General features: G+C 36.0%; 1 protein-coding gene across 1 annotated transcript in view; it reads right to left on the minus strand.

The window, feature by feature from the left end:
* Positions 1-880: 880 nt before the first annotated feature.
* Positions 881-20722, minus strand: part of MAGT1 (magnesium transporter 1) — a 47849-nt gene continuing 28007 nt past the window's right edge. The window contains exons 4-10 of the mRNA XM_082610820.1: positions 17499-17639; positions 16811-16951; positions 16206-16295; positions 15503-15566; positions 6638-6712; positions 4159-4249; positions 881-2902 (exon numbers count right to left, since the gene is read on the minus strand). Coding sequence (XP_082466946.1) covers positions 2887-2902; positions 4159-4249; positions 6638-6712; positions 15503-15566; positions 16206-16295; positions 16811-16951; positions 17499-17639 — 618 coding nt within the window. The 3' untranslated portion in view covers positions 881-2886. The remainder of the gene's footprint in view (positions 2903-4158; positions 4250-6637; positions 6713-15502; positions 15567-16205; positions 16296-16810; positions 16952-17498; positions 17640-20722) is intronic.

The raw sequence follows: 20722 nt of genomic DNA on the forward strand, positions 1-20722 counted from the left end.
AATATTAGCATACTATTACAGTTGTTCATCTCATCCTTGCTCAAAATTGGGCAGAACCCACTTAAATCAAGATCTGACATTAACATAATTGTTTCAAGTGTGTTCCTTCTAAAAAAATATTTCAATGCATATTATTAAACAATTTTCAGCTATAATGGCTTCCACAAGCATTTCATAGCTTCTTTAGAAATCTGACTAAAAAACACCCTGCATTTCAATTGATCTAATTCAACACCAAACCTGTATATCATAAATGATATCCATTCAAAATTGAAATACATCTTTAATATTTTACATCATAGAACAGTAGTGCTGAAAGGAACACTGAGGTGGCTTAATCCAATGCACTCACATTAGAATAAAGAAACAGGTCCAAAGAGGTTCACTGATTTGCCTATGGTCACATAGCTAGACAGAAACAAAGTAAGGACTAAAAGCTGTTTAAAAGCCAGATTTCTTTACTTCCTGTCCAGTGTTTCTACTCCATATTTGCAAATGTACTGCTGCCCAGTCTTATATAACTTGATAATCTGTCTGGGTAACTGTTTCAAATTAATTAGTGCCAAAAGGGAATTACCTAGTCACAGCATTCACTGACTAGGGCAAAATGTAATGAACTATTGAAAATAGTCATTCATTTACTTATCTTGGTTGTTTTGACTAATCTAATGGGTGACAGCATTAATGAAGGATAATGTATGGAATCCTGGAAGAATGTATCTCAGTCCAGAAATACCCAAGTAAATTGGCCTATCAAATTCACTGTCATTAGGACAATAAGAAATTTAGCTATAATTTCAAAATGGTATATCCTAATATTACAATTCTAGTTTAGTGTTTTAAATTCACCTCTCCTTAGTTGTTAACCAGAAACTCAGAATTTAGATTGTAAAAGTTTATTGATATGATCAAAAAGAAAACAGCCAGACATTTGGTTATCTTTGCCACTACAATGTGTCATTTTAAGTAGTATTTTTAAATGCATAACAAATAATATTTAAACCATTACTAGAAAAGTTAAGTAAGAGTCTACTTAAGGCACTTCAGATGAAAGCTAATTTCAACATTTCCACAAAAGTAACACTATTCTAAGTGTAGTAAATCTGCTTTCTACAGATTTTAGCCAGAATGCAACTTCTCTCCTTAAAGAAGAAGAATGTGCTCTTAAGAGAAAAAACACGTACAAAAAAATTGTCATTCTTTCAATGATCGTTGAAAATTATCTGGAGCTATACATTTTACATGGCAGTAATATTCCCCTGGTTAGTATGTACAAATCAGGGTATATTCATACAAGTCTCATAAGAATCACAGCATAAATTTACTTGGCCTGAGACAAGTACAAGAACAGCAGGTAAGGAATCCAGAATCAAACAATTTACAGTGGAGTAACAAAAACAGGCTCCACTAGAGAGTAAATATCCCCTCACCCACCAAATCTACTAACAAAAACAAAAACAAAACCCCCACATACAATATTTCTTCTTAGGCGATTATATCCATCTCTTTCTTCAAACCTCTATTATATAAGACTTCCAGACCACGCGGGAGAGTTATTAGATGGTAAATAGTAGCAGGCAGTCACAGTATTATTTTAATGTAATAATACTTCTAAGATTTATTAAACATTTTTTTCATTATCAGAATTCTCATATTTCCATTAATAGTGGCATTTCTGGATACTCTTTATAACTATGGGGGAGGTTATAGCTAGATCTAATGATAACCATCAACTTTCATTCTTCACAGAAATTTGGTTAGCACATACGGTTATTTTCACTGACAGAAAAAAAGATAAAACCCAAAACTTCTTCAAATGATTACTTTGTTCTCCACTTAAAGTGAGAAAATGAAGGCTAAAATAATAGCAAAAAACAGAACAGCTTTCAAGAAGCATTTACTTTCTATTCACAGGCAACAGCTTAATATTTCATGATCTTATTTTCCCAATCCTGGGGAGTCCTTTTCCTAAACACAAGGGTTAATGAAATATGTTGCAACTGTAATACGGATATCAACTTAACCAGATGAACCTAGATTTTTCTCTTAGGTACAAATGAAATAAGTGATGAGCTCTAATTTGCAGAAACGTTTTAGACCATTTAAAATTTACACTGATTTTAGCACTAAGCTACATTTTTATTAGAAAGGGGCCCACCTTAAATAAAAGAGAACTAGGGAGACAGAATGAGCCTGAAATCTTTCTAAATACAGGTAGTTAATACCACACTCATGCAGAAATCATAATCCTGCATTTAGAGATACTTCTTAATGTCTACAGCTACCAAGAAGCATAGTTTGCACTGCATTTCAGGAGGAAAGATGGAGAAGGACTGGCTAGTCTTTTTTTCTAAAGTCTAGACATGTACTCTGAAGAATGGTGTTCCATTTTCAGAAGACACATAGCCATATGATTTCTCTGCCCAAAAGGAAAGATGTGCAAAGTATACACATCCATGCAAAGATGGAAAAGTTAAGAATGGATTCTTGATGTTGTTATCAGAACTGCCCCCCACACCTTTGGATAAGATAATAAAAAATCAGATGGTCAAAAGTTAACTAAGGCAGTTTTGAACCTTGTTGTAACTAAAATGAAGTAGTAGTTTAAAATTTTTTTAATATTTATTTCCACTAAATTAAATATTCCACAGAGTTTACTGGGAAGGGAAGGTTAAGAGGAGAATCATATCCAAATAATTCATGATTTTGATGGAAAATTGCTTCTTAAGGCACTATACATCTTCTTTGGTTAAATGATTAACTATTTTAATCACTTGAAAAAAAGAGGTAATACAAAATACACAAATTGCATTCTTCTTTTCACACACACGTTTTTCATTTTTCAATTTCCATTACTCCAGTGTCTACATATCTCTGGAATCCTTTTTAACTCATCAGAAAGCTGAAACAAAAATATATACCAATCTATTAGTCTCTGAAAGAAAAGTAGTCTTTACTTCTATTAAATATCTTGATTTTTTCAGATCAAAGAACGTTTGGGTACATGTATAATAAACTTTGAGTATCAATCACAAAAAGTGAGAAACACTGAGATATTGAGGTAGTCTTAGGAGAAAAGGAAATAGAAATAACTTCTAATTAAAATATTTCCTGGAGACACAAATTAATAACTGAATCAACCACGGTGATCAAATAAGTAACAGAAGTCCCAGCTTCTGGGGAGCAGAAGATTACCCTTGCATCCCAGCTAGTATTCTAGAGGGGATAAATTATTTTAAAATGTACATACACAGAAGAATAAAAGTATAAAGCTAGAGGATTATAAGTCAAGGATCAAAGTTCTAGTAGGTTTTGGTCTTAAAATTAAATAAGTTTGCAGAAAATGCAAAAATGCATTTAGGAATGTGACAATATAATGAACTGATCAGGAAGTGTTTAAAAATTACCTACTAAAAACTTGTGTTAAAAATACGAAGAATGAATGTGTCTCAAAAATATCACTTGATATACTTTACCTTTAGTGTTCATAGTCAGTTATACAATAGGACAATGTTGTATTCAAAGAATAGGAATTATAGTAAATGGCACTCAGATTATAAAACTAACTCACAACATTCCCCATTGTGTACTGGTACATTTATTTTGGCTAGTAACAGAATAAAACCAATAACTTATAACCAGGAGAATAATGTCTTCTCTGAGCCTTAGAGATCTCTATGAACATTTCAAGCCAATTAGACCTTCTTAAACACTCTTTCTTATTATACACTCTACAAACTGGATTCTAATCAAATGTTCTGTTTATGCCAGATAAAGAGCCTGAAAAGTAGAGTGAGAAGTTTTAAAACACATTAGAAAAATAATTCTGTCCCCCAAAACACATAAAGTATGCAGATAAGGAACTGTATGAGTAGATAGGGTATAAAATGTCCTAATCATTATGTGTTTGATAGATTTCTAGGTTAAATTAGGAGATGTCAGAATAACCCTGAATGATGTTCCTGAGAAATCACATGCTATTGTTCATTGTATCATAATTATTTTAATTTCTACATGCAACATACCTAAACTAAAGCCTACCTCTTTGCTTTAGAAGCTAGAGTAATTTGGCAATACAGTCAAAAAAATTATAAAGCAACATCAACTCTAATCATTGTAAGTATAGATAATCACTATATAAATGAAAAATAATCATACCTATATGGATATCCATGATATTTAGATCTGAAAATAGAGAGCATCCAACTGAAGAATAATACAACGAGTCCAATACCAGCCACACACATTACTGCAGAAAAATAAAAGGAGAGTAAAATGAGCATGTTAAGCATAATAAAGAACAAAAGCATAACTTGTAGGCTATACTTCTAAGAGTAAAAAGCAAGGGCTTTAGTTTACTGGTAAATCTAAACTGTACAACAAATTTCATCCCCATTCTTGTATCTTCAGCAGTCTGCCTTCTCCTTTAATTTGCTCCATTACAATATAATAGAATAGTTCCATTTACATACTTGTGTAATTTAATTGTATGAAATAATGAATTTCATTAAAGCCATCAGTCAAGAATTTAGTGTTAAATACACTGTTTTATGACTGACAAGAAAATACCTCACTCACTTATTAAACTTCTTTCAAATTCTTAGTATGGTCTTATTTATTATTGATAAATACTCACTTAAAGACATCTGGCAATATCATTGTGAAAGCCTTACTTGAAAGTATTTTATTCATTCACCGGTAACTACACTGCTTGTATGAAGAACTCCTTCAACATGGATTCCTCATTTGAATTATGAGGGGAAAAAACCTGCCCAGATTCCTAGCCCTAAATTCATAGCTCTCTCCATTAATCCCACATGCTAAACCATGTTTAGCATAGCAGTTACCAACCTTAACTCTAGATGCTGACCCTACAATGCTCAAGTATGATTCCCATAACATGAGGCTCTTTGAGTCAGTCCCTCGACTAAGACTGGCTAAGAAGCACAGAAGGAGGGGTGTGGGAAAGCATGTGTGCTACAGCAATGGAAGCTCCAGGGAAACTGGAGCTCCATATTTATTGGCCGATATTAAAAACAACTTTTAGTTTTGTATACTTAAGAGAATAATTCTTTTTCCTTTTAAAATTTTCAAACAATATGATTAGGGGCCAAAATGTAAATGTTAAATATATTTTTTCTGAGTATTAACACATGCTCTTTGGAGAAGTCTTTTTTTTCCCTAATCAAATGCACACATATATGTATATATACAGTTTCACTCTGAATATATATTTGTACTCCACTTTTTTCACGTATCTAAGAGTGCTTCAGGTAGTTCTTGGTACATAATAGGCGCTAAAGAAATATTTATTATTACTATTTGTGACTATTTCATTAAGTTAGAATCTTGGAAGTAGATCAAATTGTGACTATTTTAATATATGTCACCAAAATGTTTTACAATTTAAATTCATGCCAGCAGTGTAGTACCCAGATGGCCTTTCCCCGATAATGAATAATGAAATAGGCAATTTTTCAAAAGTCAAGAATGAAAGGATGTATATTGACTGGATAAAAAATTGTTACATTAGTTCTATTTTTCTAATATGTAATAAGTCATTTCAATTCAGCAAAATACGTATCTCCCAAATTTAAAATCCAATGTCATCATCTTTTTTCTAGAAGAAAAAGTAAATAGATTTATTAACCTAGGTTAATTTTGATGACATTTAACTCTTTAACCATAAAAAGAAAACTCTTTGATTTCATGTTAAGTAAATTAAATTACATTGTTTGCATTTCTTTGTAACAAATATCAGTGTGTGAATATTCTAATATATAAAAAGTCTATGCAAACCAATAGGAAAAGGAATAAGACTCTAATACATAAATGGCAAAAGACAAAAAGACATTTTACAGAAGGGAAAACACAAACAGCTAATAAACATCTAAGAAAATATTCAACTATATGAATAACCAAAGAAGTACAAAATAATGTACTTCCCCCTTATCTGATTAGCAAATATACACATACACATTTTTAATGAGGTTATCTAATGTTGATAAAGTTACAGTGAAACAAGCATTCTGAAATACCACTGGTAGGAGTCTAAATTATTAAAACATTTGGGGAAAGAATTTGGCATCGTCAGCTTAAAACATCAAGATAATTGAAAATACTCATACACAGTACCACACAGTCATTCTACTTTAAGGAATTAATATGAAAGAGGATAAAGTTTAATATGCACCATAATAGTCACTAAATAAGTATTATAATGAAAGTTAGGAAAAAAGTAAACACTTAAAATCAAATGGTTAAGTAAATTACAGTATAGACTATAAATTAAAAATTATGTATGGGAAAGTATTAGTGAAATATTTTAACTCTGGTTAAAAAGGGGTGGTATAAGATTCAAAGTATTATACATACAGTTGAAAAGATGTTTTTACAAATGGAAGGAACTTATATTATGTTAAAATTATTAGCTTTTCAATGGTGGAATAATGGGTAATTCTCCCCCGAAATGTTTCATTCTCCTATTTCCCCCCACATTTTCTACAATGAGCACATATTATTTTTATAAGAGTAAAGAAGTAAAATAATATAACTAAGAGGGGAAGTGATTAAAAGGACATTCTTTTTTCTGTATTAAAGGCAGAATTGCTACATTTTGGCATACGATATGACTTACTCTTTCGCTTTCCAATATCCATGTCAGATGTAGCAGCTTCACATAAAAGCACCATCCCTAAGGTAACCCCACCATCTTAGAAAAATTGTTTAAGGAGAAATTCACACAGACAAAAATGACATACAACTTTAATATTCCTAGAATAATATAGAATGAATATATAAACCTTCTACTCTCAATTACAAAAAATTATAACTACATAATCTGGTGTCTACATAGTATGACAATTATTTACTATGAAGATATAATTAAAAAAATTAAGGTTAGAAAATTACTTTATTTGCACAAATAAAAACTGATATTTTAAACAAATGTCTGATATTTGTTTTTAAATACTGTCTGATATCAGTATTTAAAACTGATATTTAAACTCATAGATGAAATATGAGTTTTCCTCTAAAATTGTACTTTGAAATAAACTTCTGGAACATTCTTCAAACTATTGTGCCAGTCTCATACACATTTAAAAAAAATTAAATAGCCATTTTGAATATTTCAACCACCCTCCAAAAAAGAACACACTTGAAATGTACACCATTTAAAGAATAGCAACTAATTTTTATTTGAAAAATAACTTATCAAAATTTTCCAGAATTTCAACAATTAACCTTTAAAGCACAAATTACTACTAAACTACCTAAGTTGTCCTATTCTAATAAAAAGAGAAAATCCTGCGAGCCATAACCTCACTTTTATTCAGCTTAATATAGACGCTATATAAATACAAAATAGACTTACTCGTGCAAAAGGTGACACATGGCATGGCAGAACAGTAAAATAAGAAAAATCACATTTTGAAACAAATAGAATGTGTCCTAGTAGAAAAGAGAGATTCACCCTGCAGTTTGGTGAATACAAACAGCAGTTTAAAATGCTCATATTAATTATGCATATACACATGCACATTGTATGCTACCTCATGTGGGTATAATTATACAGAAAGGGACATAAACTCATTCATGTTTTTTTGTTTCTTAGCCAAGTTGTCTTCTCCAGTGATTATTTTTTTTCTTACTGGGGTTCTTTGTATGCATGTAAGCATAAAGACTGATCATTTCTATAGGCTTTGGCTATAGGTACTCTGATTAATGGTTGAGACTTTTGTTTTTGGAATGGTTTGCTTCTGTATCATGGTCTATGAGCTTTCCATCTTACAGTATACCACCAAGGTCCAGCTATCAAGAGCTATGATGCACTTCCATATGTATTGTTTCATTTCATTTATAGACTCTTTAAACTTTTACTATTATACTTTTACTGCCTCTTATAGGGAGGCACTATTAGTTGGAGTCACAAAGTTAGAGGAAATACAGACCATTCCTTGGACAAGTTTACACTCTAGTGGGGGGATACAAACAATAAATAATTACATAATCATGATGACATGTTACCTTGAGAGAACTAAATAGAAAACAGAGGAGGTGGTATTCCATAACATACAGGGACTAGGCTATTAAACGAGCTACTAAGGGGACTTCCCTGCTGGTGCAGTGGTTAAGAATCCACCTGCCAATGCAGGGGACACAGGTTTGATCCCTGGTCTGGGAAGATCCCACATGCCATGGAGCAACTAAGCCCGTGCTCCACAACTACTGAGCCTGTGCTCTAGAGCTCATGCACCACAACTACTGAAGCCCGCACGCCCTAGAGCCCGCGAGCCACAACTACTGAGCCCACGTGCCGCAACTACTGAAACCCGTGCCATCTAGGGCCTGCGTGCCGCAACTACTGAGCCCATGTGCTGCAACTACTGAAGTCCACACACTTAGAGCCCGTGCTCTGCAACAAGAGAAGCCACAATAACGAGAAGCCCCTGCACCACAATGAAGAGTAGCCTCTGCTCGCCGCAACTAGAGAAAGCCTGCATGCAGCAACGAAGACCCAACGCAGCCAAAAATAAATTGAAAAAAAATAAATTAAAAAAATTAAATAAAAGAAATAAACGAGCTAGTAGGTTTGGGGTTCAAGATGGCGGAGTAGGAGGATGTGAGCTCACCTCCCACAACAAACATATCAAAAAACATCTAAATGTGGAATAATTCTTATGGAAACATAACTGGACACTGGCAGAAGAAATCCTATACAACCAAAACTGAAAGGAAGAGCTCCATTTAACCGGGTAGGTCAGGAAAAAAAAAAAAGGCGTCGGGTCAGGACCTACCCCTCCTGGAGGGATCTGTAAGAGAAGGTCGGCATGGGCAGATCCTCACCCTGGGGAGCGAGCAGGTCATGTCACAATCTGGGCATCCCAGTCCTTGCCTGCTAGGAAATTTGCTGGGACAGACAAAAGGGCTACAGAAGCTTAGACTCTACTTGCAAGGAGCACACGAGTGATGGCTTGCTAACCATCAGGGCGGAGTAAGCCCTGCACTGATGTCTGTCACCACACCACAACCCCAACCTGAAGGGGCGGACACCCCAGCTGTGCTCACTCCACCCTACAGCCTGGCGCGAGATCTGGGCAAAGACTTGGTCTAGCTATGCAGAGACAGACCAGGTTGCCTAGGGTGGTACCACAAGAACATGCAGCAGCTAAGCACTGAAATCTCAGGAAGACAGGCCCTGGGAGAGGACTCATCTAGCTATGCAAAGACTTCCTGGAGGGCCTGGGGTGTGGTCCAGGTGTACACAGTCGTTCCTATCACAGTGGCACCTAGGCTCTGCCAACTCCACCCCCTAGCTTAGCTCTAGATATGGGGCTGACAGGTCCTGGGAGAAGACTGCCACAGAGGCAGCCCAGATCTCTCATGGCAGTGCAGCCACCTCAATTCCTGCAGCCACAATGCTCCAACCCCCACAACCTTGCACTAGATCTGGGACAAACACAACAAAGGGATGCAACTTTGTACTGCTTCTGAGCGGAACTGTGGATAGCTACACAGGCAGCACATAAGTCCTCTGTGACTGCATAGGCCTCACTTGCTTCAGCAATCACCTCCTTTGGGGCAGGGCACGCATTCAAGGGCAGTGAAGCCTGATTGAACCTGACCCTCAGGACTTCTATTCCAAGAACTGGGGAGCAGACCCTGCCCCTAACAGGGTAGGGATAGCCATGGAGCAGAGAGGAAGCCCACCTCATATCCTGCATAGTCTCTAGATACTCCAACACCAACCAAAACGCCCATCAAGGGGATAATGACCAGCACACCCTGAGGAAAGACGTGGCTGGCATCCACACCAAAACCACCCTCACAGCAAAAACGTTGGACACACACAGTCTACACTGGGATGCTCCCACTTAAAAACACCCCTTTAAGACCACAGTAGATAACTGTTTCTCCTGAAATCATTGAGACAGAGAATGTTAAGTAAAATGAAAAGGCAGAAGAACTACTCCCAATTAAAGAACAAGAGAAATCCCCAGAGAAAACAAATAATGAAATAGACCTCATCAGTCTACTAGACCCCAAGTTCAAAAAGGTGGTAATAAAAATAACTGAATTACGAAAGATTATTGATAGAAATGCAGATCATTATAACAAGGAACTAGATAAAGAAAGGATTCTAAACGCAGCAAGAGAAAAACAGTCAGTTACAAGGAAACCTCCATAAGGCTATCAGCTGATTTCTCTGCAGAAACTTTGCAGGCCAGAAGGGAGTGGCATGATATATTCAAAGTCCTGTAAGGGAAAAACCTGAAATCAGGATAGCCAGCAAGATTATCATTTAGAATAGAAGGAGAGAGAAACAATTTCTCAGACAAGCAAAAACTAAAAGAATTCAGCAATACTAAACCTACCCTAAAAGAAATATTGAAGTGTCTTCTCTAAATAGAAAAGAAGCAAGGATCTATAGGAAAGGGAAAACCACAAGAGGAGAGGCATATATAAAGGGTTTAAGATCACTTAAATAAACCAGTACATAGATTTAAGACAATTTAAAAATTTTTTAAAGTGACTGTAACTACAATAAACAGTAAAAGGTTAAGCATGAAGATGTAAAACAGAACATCAAAATCACAAAATGTGGGGGAGGGGAGTATATGCATATAAATGAATATATATAGGGTAGGCCGAAAGGTTCGTTTGTTTTTTTCCGTAAGATGGCTCTAGTAGCACTTAGTTGTCTTTAACTTCATTTGAAACAATTTTGTTAGACTGTATGTAACAGCTGTCATATCAGCGTGCATTTAAAAAAAACTTATCAAAATTGGTGAATTTTTGTGTAGCCATTTTAATATTGAAGATGGGGGGAAATAGCAACATTTTCAGCATAGTATGCTTTATTATTTCAAGAAAGGTAAAAACGCAACTGAAATGCAAAAAACGGTTTGTGCAGTGTATAGAGAAGGTGCTGTGACTGATCAAACATGTCAAAAGTGGTTTGCGGGGCTTCCTTGGTGGTGCAGTGGTTAAGAATCCGCCTGCCAATGCAGGGGACACGGGTTCGAGCCCTGGTCCGGGAAGATCCCACATGCCACAGAGCAACTAAGCCTGTGTACCACAACTACTGAGCCTGTGCTCTAGAGCCCACAAGCCACAACTACTGAGCCCGTGCGCCCTAGAGCCCATGCTCTGCAATGAGAAGCCACCTCAATGAGAAGCATGTGCAGCGCAATGAAGAGTAGCCCCCACTCGCTGCAACTAGAGAAAGCCCACGTGCAGCAACAAACACCCAATGCAGCCAAAAATAAAATAAATAAATTTATAAAAACAAAAAAAGTGGTTCGCAAAGTTTCATGCTGGAGATTTATCACTGGACCATGTGCCATGGTCGGGTAGACCAGTTGAAGTTGATAGCAATCGAATTGAGACATTAATTGAGAACAATCAATGTTATACCACGTGGGAGATAGCCGACATACTCAAAATATCCAAAACAAGTGCTGAAAATCATTTGCACCAGCTTGGTTACATGAATCACTTTGATGTTCGGGTTCCACATAAGTTAAGCAAAAAAAAAAAAAACCTTCTTGACCGTATTTCCACATGTGATCTACTGAAAAGTAATGAAAACGTTCCATCTTTAAAACAAATTGTGACAGGCAATGAAAAGTGGACACTGTACAACAATGTGGAACAGAAGAGATCGTGGGTCAAGCGAAATGATCCACCACCAACCACACCAAAGACCAGTCTTCATCCAAAGAAGGTGATGTTGTGTATATGGTGGGATTGGAAGGGAGTCCTCTATTATGAGCTCTTTCCGGAAAACCAAACGATTAATTCCAACAAGTACTGCTCCCAATTAGACCAACTGAAAGCGGAACTCGATGAAAAGCGTCCAGAATTAGTCAACAGAAAATGCATAATCTTCCATCAGGATAACGCTAGACTGCATGTTTCTTTGATGACCAGGCAAAAAGTGTTACAATTTGGCTGGGAAGTTCTGATTCATCCTCCGTATTCACCAGACATTGCACCTTCGGATTTCCATTTATTTCGGTCTTTACAAAATTATCTTAATGGAAAAAATTTCAATTCCCTGGAAGACTGTAAAAGGCACCTGGAACAGTTCTTTGTCATACAGAGTGAAGTAAGTCAGAAAGAGAAAGACAAATACCATATGCTAACACATATATATGGAATTTAAGAAAAAAATGTCATGAAGAACCTAGGGGTAAAACAGAAATAAAGACACAGACCTACTAGAGCATGGACTTGAGGATATGGGAAGGGGGAAGGGTAAGGTGTGACAAAGCGAGAGAGAGGCATGGACATATATACACTACCAAACGTAAGGTAGATAGCTAGTGGGAAGCAGCAGCATAGCACAGGGAGATCAGCTCAGTGCTTTGTGACCGCCTGGAGGGGTGGGATAGGGAGGGTGGGAGGGAGGGAGATGCAAGAAGGAAGGGATATGGGAACAGATGTATATGTATAACTGATTCACTTTGTTATAAAGCAGAGACTAATACACCATTGTGAAGCAATTATACTCCAATAAAGTTGTAAAAAAAAAGATAAAAAGTTTTGGGAGGATGGAATTATGAAGTTGTCTGAAAAATGGCAGAAAGTAGTGGAACAAATGGGTGAAGACGTTGTTCAATCAAGTTCTTGGTGAAAATGAAAAATGTCTTTTATTTTTACTTAAAAACCGAAGGCACTTTTTGGCCAACCCAATATATATGAATCTATGTACGAAACAGAAACAGACTCATAGACATAGAAAACAAACTTATGATTATGAAAGGGGAGAGGGAGGGAGGGACAAATTAGGGTTATGGGATTAACAAACACAAACTACTATACATAAAATAGATAAGCAACAAGGATTTACTGTATAGCACAGGTAATTATATTCAATATCTTGTAATAACCTATAATGGAATATAATCTGAAAAAAAACTGAATCAGTATGTTGTACACCTGAAACTAACACAAATATTGTAAATCAACTATACTTCAATAAAAAAATAAAAGAGCCAGTAGAAGAAAGTACATTATATATGATGAAGGCAAAGATATTTGTATAAAATTAAGCATAAGTATAGAATTGTGGGAAAATGTTTGTTACTTTGATTATTATTGTCCAAGCTATGTTTAAACAATTTCTTTGCTTACTGAATTAGCAGTTTAAAAAAATAATACATAACGATGGTTAGGACTTGCCAGGGAAAGCAGGGCACATATATATTTCTGGCAGCAAACCTCCCTACCCCCCCGCCTTTTTTTTTTTTTTTTCCGGTATGCGGGCCTCTCACTGTTGTGGCCTCTCCCATTGTGGAGCACAGGCTCCGGAGGCGCAGGCTCAGCGGCCATGGCTCACGGGCCCAGCTGCTCCACGGCATGTGGGATCTTCCCGGACCAGGGCACGAACCTGTGTACCCTGCATCGGCAGGTGGACTCTCAACCACTGCGCCACCAGGGAATCACCCCCCACACACACCTTTTCATTTTTGGCCGCACTGCGTGCTATGTGGGATCTTAGTTCCCTGACCAGGGATTGAACCCACACCCCCTGCACTAGAAGCACAGAATTTTAACCATTGGACTGCCAGGGAAGTCCCTCCTACCCTTAAATTTAAGCAAAAACCTTTTGGAAAACAATTTGGACAAAACACGAAGAGCAATAGACAGATTTACACACTTTGTTTCATACTTCTGGAAATTCAGAGATATGCCAATTATTTATTTATTTATTTATTTGGCTGTGCCGTGTGTCTTGCAGGATCTTATTTCCCTGACCAGGGATCAAACCTGGGCCCTCAGCAGTGAAAGCCTGGAATCCTAACCACTGGACCACCAAGGAATGCTGTCAATTATTTTTATAGCCAAGAAAACATTCTTTCCAATATTCACTAATAGGAGAATAATTGAATTATGATATATCCATTATAAAGACATTGATGACTATTTTTCCTTTTCCTTGCCAATGTTTTCTTATTGTTCTGTAATTCTCATGCACTTTTGTAACTTTGAAGGCCATATACAATTTATTAAATGCTTATAATACATTAAAAAACCAAATTGTGTGTGAGGTATGTCTGTAACTATAAAAAATGGAACTCCTCTTAGTCATCTAGATGATGGGATGACAAGGCAGGGCAAATGACATTACCACCAAGTCACTGGGCAGATTCTCTAACAGCCTGGGCTACAATTGATTCCAGTATGTCAATGTTAGGACCCCTTGGCTGAGAAGCACAACTCTAGGAACATTACATTTATTCACCTTGTTGATTTGCTCCACAGAGTCACTGATTATGCATTCAGGTGGGTAAACTATGATCAGTAATACTAAGAAATGTAGACTGCTACCTATCTGATATCACTGCTATCTATTCTGCAGCTTACAGAGACATCAATTTTCAGATGTGAGAAAGTAAAAATCTGCCCTGCCATTCGAGAGGATGGGCCAACACACATATAAAGTAGCTGCACAGTTTACAGGAAATAATATTTCTCCCTAGGACATGCTGCAGCTGTAAAATGTCAAAATAAACCCTGTCTTTGAGTAACTACAGTTTTCTTACTCAACGAGGAACCTTGTTCTCTAAACTCGTAGACTGATTCAAATTATATCAGTAAGAAGGAAACATTCCATTCTTGACTGGAGGATCTAAGTTACTCAATTTACAAGTACAATTTCTAAGTAGCCTCAATTTACAACCAAAGTACAGAGCTTTAAAAAAGGAGTTTCTGGGTTTCCCTGGTGGTGCAGTGGTTAAGAATCCACCTGCCAATGCAGGGGGCACGGGTTCGAGCCCCGGTCTGGGAAGATCCCACATGCTGCAGAGCAACTAAGCCTACGAGCCACAACTATTGAGCCCATGTGCCACAACTACCAAAGCCCACACGCCTAGAGCCTGTGCTCTGCAACAAGAGAAGCTACCGCAACGAGAAGTCCGCGCACTGCAACAAAGAGTAGCCCCACTTGCCACAACTAGAGAAAGCCTGCATGCAGCAACGAAGACCCAACGCAGACAAAAATAAATAAATAAATTTATTTTTTTTAAAAAAGGAGTTTCTGAAGACAAATTCCCAAATTTATCTGAACGGTGTAGTTTCCAGGAAACAGAACCCTGGGCCCACTTCACAGTCCAGACCTGATTCTGATCCCTTTACACTTAGCCTGGCTTTGCTTTGAGCTCATCAAAACATTGCTTCATTTACATTTCATCTAAGCTCCACCTTTCCTTAAATCCTATAACAACTCTATCTTTCCTTAGGTAAGATATCCCATGGTCCCTCTGATTTGTAGTCTCCTTTGTAGCAATGATCCAATAAACTTGGCTTTATCAGACTTGCAGGTTTGTCCCTGGTGGTCTCTAGCTGATCAGGCTAAGACAGATGACACAGTAATATGATTCCAAAGATATTATGACTTGCACTAATAAGAGAGCAGCCTCAACCAAATGCTGTACAATGTGAGAAAACAGACAAATTAAAATGTGGCACCAAGAACTTATTGTAAAGAGGATACTAAACAGAAGAACAATGTGTGTTTCAGCTACAAACTGGGCTTGGCTGCTTCCATGGATATAATTCTGGGGGGAAAAAAGGACAAAATTTAATCTTTAAATATACATTAAATTTCGGTGATTTAATCCTAAAATTGACTACTTTCAAACACTATGAAATTAATAATTCACCTGATGTATGTAAGCATTGGATCTGTGGCATTCATCAGTAAAAAGTTTGATTAAAATGAAAGCTATTTCTGTGTTATTTATTATTTGTACTTATTCACTGTACTTATACTATGTTTTCAACAACAAAATATATGAGAAAACTAGTTTTTCAGTGTAGAAGACCATGAGGTACAATAAAATAAACTCCATGAAAACAGGGACTACGTTTTTCTTATCACTATACCTAGTAATACCTAGTACAGTGCCTAGAAAGGATAGATGCTCAAGTACTTGATCATCTATTATTCTATTTAGTTGAAGGCTAACTTTCATTCTTAGACAGCTTACTCAAAAGAACTACCAAATGGGATAAGGAACTTCCCACTTTTAAGAGTACTGCACAGCTTTTTAGCAATTGAAGCTCATTAATACAAAGAGATTGAAAAGTCAAAACTAAATTTAGTTCATTCATACGCTGGCACTGATCTCACAGGATAATAATAATTAAGGTTAACTTTAGTATAAGATGAAAAGAAATCCTGGACTTTCCCTTACCACATGTCCTGTGTGGGGATTCTTATGAGCATATGGTGGTCCTCTTATATGGTTCCACATTTGACCAGATGTCATAGCAAGCACAAAACACTAGGAAACAAAAAGTAATGAAATACTCATATAACATGGTGTAGCTGTTCCCACCTTGATTAGACTCATAGGTGTATGAAAAGTGCACCCTCTCAAGTAACATATGAAATAATTTTTTCAGATAAATGATAAAAGATAAAAGGCTTATATTTCATCGCAAGGATCACAAGAATCAATAATATTTACTTTGAAAGGAAAACAGTGTTTTAAAATTATAAATAAACTGACACAAGTTTAAAATTGAATATTGAAAAGTGTTTTAGAAGAATATTTTCAAAAGAACTGGAGATTTTCGTAGGGGTGACAGCCTTTCAGGTTGAATAAAAACTGGGTACAATGAGTTCCTTCAAGCTCTGGCCATCCTAATGAGATAATGGAGGAAACAAACTGATTTTAAGGTATACAATAAAAATATATAAAATATTTTCCCACAGGTAAGAAATAAACAAAATGCCACCTAACAATGTAATATTAGGAGTTTTATTCAAGCAATTTTTCTTCTAAAATTCACTTACCAGAGCCGCAAAAGCCCATCCAGTTTTATTAAAGAGAAATTCCATATTGCTTCTTCGAAGATACACAAGTCCACCAATAACAGCCAAAAGCAATCCCAACATAAGGGGACCAGCATAATTTGGGGGTCTAATTACTCTAATCTAATGGAAAGGAGAGAAAAACACTTTAAAGTATGAAATTTATCCATTAATTATACAGTTCAAAACACTTTGAAATGAAAGCAATCAAAACTAGTGTGGTCATTTTCAAGAAAAATTACACTTTTTCTTTTCATCTTAATGAAAAAGTCTACAATGTACCCTAAAATGGGATGGATACAATATTCTCTTTAACCACAACATAACATCTTTTATTTATCTATTTATTTATTTTTGCTTTTTGAAAGACATTTTTTTTCACAACATAACATCTTTTAGATTAAGAAGAATTTGCCAAGTACAACTAGATAGTCTGTGGACTTAACAAGGACAAAAGAGTGGTTTCCATGCTGAATTGACTACGTAATAAAGGATGTTTTGTAATGTCAGTCTTTCATCAGGATGATTCTGTTAAATGCTACTTATGGAGGGACTGACAAACTATCACTACCTCAGTGATATGGGGATAAGACCAATCAGGACCTCCCAGAAAGATTCAAAGTGGATAATGACAAAGTAACTTTCTACTGTACAAAGCAAGGAAACTTACATTGACATCAGTTCTGTCAGCAATCCACCGGGCAATCTGCTCAGCTGAAAATCCACGCACCTGCAACTCATATGTATCACCCCGTTTGGGTTTCCCTTTTGCAGGAAAGTTGATGAAAGTTGGAGCTGAATTCATGTTTAGCTGAATAAAAAGTATTGCATGAAAATATAAACTACCAAGAAAATAATCTTAACAGCAAATATTATCTTGAAATTTAGGCATTTTACAAAGATGAGGAAGCACAGGTTTAGGTAGGTTAAGTGATTTGCCTAAGGAAAGTGGTAAGTGATGGAGACAGGATTCAAACCGAAGGGTGCTTGTGACCTTAACTAGTACACTTTACTTACCAAATATAAATTCCTAGCTAAGAAACCAACATTTTACTCCTTTAGAATGGAAAATTTCCCATACCGCAATCACTTTAATCTGTTCAGAGATTATGCAAAACATAATACATTTATGAGAACTAAAATTGTCTCATGTAGCTTAGGTAAGCTCCAAATAGAGCACACTCTCTATTTTTTTTTTTGGCCGTGACACGTGGGACCTTAGTTCCCTGACCAGGGATGGAACCTGCACCCCCTGCAGTGGAAGTGCAGTGTCTTAACCACTGGACCGCCAGGGAAGTCCCCTAGAGCACATTCTCAATTTGGAGGAAACAAGATCAGGATAAGAGAGTGCTCTATTGTAGTGAAAACCAATACGAAATGATAACCAATATGAGAAATAGTCAATTCTAAAAGGTTCATAAATGTTTAGTGATAAGCATCACATTTCTCTGTTCTCTGTCATGAGACCATGGTACTCTTAAGAAGATAACACTGGAATTGCTAAGGTAAAGAATCTATGACCTACTCATCTGCATTATATCTTTCCTGATGTGATATAACTATACTTGTGGAAAATAAAAAGTCTAAGTCCAGGGAAAAGATGTTGACCAACAGATGCAAGCATTCAGGTCCCCTCAGCAGGTAACCCTTTAATGGAGATTGGCTTGTATAAAACAATTATAACTTAAGACATCAACCAATAAAATAACCCACTCCCTTGCTTTGATTCTATACTTATTACAGTAACCCTTCTAACAGAAATATTTTTAGATATTCTCATAAGGGGAGAGAGTATACCGACAGTGGACATGATTATTTTGGTCTCCTTGGCAGTAAAATATGGCGAATTGGTGAATTAAAAGATTAGGTCTTTGGTTACCAATGTCCATGGATTTTTATGGTTTGGTGAGTATATACAAAGTCTGCAGAGCTAGATAAGTTCTGGCTACACTGTTAAAAATTCAATTTGAGTTTGCAAAACTTAAGAAACACACCCTGGATAGTGTTCATGCCACCAAACTGCTGCCCAAACTTTAGGCCAAACTCTTCAGTATTTGTTTAGCTATATAGCAGTTCCCACTTGTCTGCAGTTTCACTTTCCAGAGTTTCAGTTACCCATGGGCAACTGCAGTCTGAAAATACTAAACAGAAAATTCCAGAAATAAACAATTCAAAAATTTTAAATTGCAGCCATTCTGAGCCGTGTGATGAAATCTCTCGCCATACCACCCAGGATGTGAATCACCCTTTTGTCCAGCATATCCCATCCATTAGTCACTTAGTGTTGGTTATCAGATCAACTGTCGTGGTACCACAATGTTTATGTTCAAGTAACCCTTATTTTACTTAATAATGGCCCCAAACACAAGAGTAGTGATGCTGGCAATTCAGATATCCCAAAGAGAAGCTGTAAAGTGCTTCCTTTAAGTGAAAAGGTGAAAGTTCTCAACTTAATAAGGAAAGAAAAAAAAATCATGTGCTGAGGTTGCTAAGACCTATGGTAAGAGTGAATCTTCATGAAATTGTGAAGAAGGAAGATAAATTCATGCTGACTTTGCTGTTCCACCTCAACTGCAAAAATTACAGCCACAGTAAGTGATAAGTGTTTAATTAAGATAGAAAAGGTAAGATAGAAAAGATAAATTGGTACAACAAAATATTTTGAGAGAGAGACCACATTCACATAAATTTATTACAGTATATTGTTTTAATTCTTCCATTTTATTATTATTGTTGCTAATCTCTTACTGTACTAATTTATAAATTAAACTTTATCATAGGTATGTATGTATGTATGCATGTATAAGAAAAAATACAGTTACATATAGGGTTCGGTACTGTCTGCAGTTTCAGGGTCTTAGAATGTATCCCCTGTGGATAGAGGGGACTATTGTACCTCCTTTGGATTTAAAATATACATATGCGTCTAAAAGAACTAGGTAATATATGAAATCCATTTCCTTATGAAATAAAAAATTACAGGGTTATGAAGACCAACTCCAGTCCATTCTGGCAGCCACTATTACCATTTCTAGACCTTTCTGAATTTATTCATATACATGTGTATGTACCAACAGAAAACATATAATATTGCTTTGTGTGTGCCTTATTTTAACAAAAATGGTATCACATTAACTGTAATATTCTGCAATTTGCTTTTTATTATTCAACCAAGTTTGAGAGATTTATCCATGACAGCATGCATATATATATATACATATATATATATATATATATATATATATATATATGTATATATATATATATAGAGAGAGAGAGAGATAGAGAGAGAGACCTCACTCTCACAGTTTATTAAGTAATTATGCTATTATTGGTATTTTAGTTCTTTTTTTCCCTTTTTTTACAATTAAAAATGATGTTGTAATGAACAGCCATGTACATATCTCCCTGTATACATCTGAGAGTGTTTCTCTAGAAATGGAATAATTAGTTCATGGGGCAGAAACATCTTAAATTAAAATGGATAGAGCCAACTCGCCTTCAGAAGTGGCTGTACCAATTTACACTCCTACCCAAAGACATAGGAAGGTATCTGTTTCCCCACATTCTTGCCAAAAGCTGATCTAATGGATGAACATTGTGTATCACCATTATTGTAATTTGTATTTCCATGATTACTAGTATAACATCTTTATACCAAATCAGCTCTGTAAAAATATCTTGTAGGCTACAGACACAATCAACAGAGTGAAAAAGCAATCAATGGAATGGGAGAAATATCTACAAATCATATGTCTGATAAGGGGCTAATATCCAGAATACATAAAGAACTCCTATAACTAAAAAACAAACATTAAAAACTGGGCAAAGGATATGGATAGACATTTCTCAAAAAAGATATACAAATTGCCAACAAGCACATGAAAGGATGTT

This window comes from Mesoplodon mirus (assembly GCF_964341445.2).
Source record: "Mesoplodon mirus genome assembly, chromosome: X".
NCBI lineage: Eukaryota > Metazoa > Chordata > Mammalia > Artiodactyla > Ziphiidae > Mesoplodon > Mesoplodon mirus.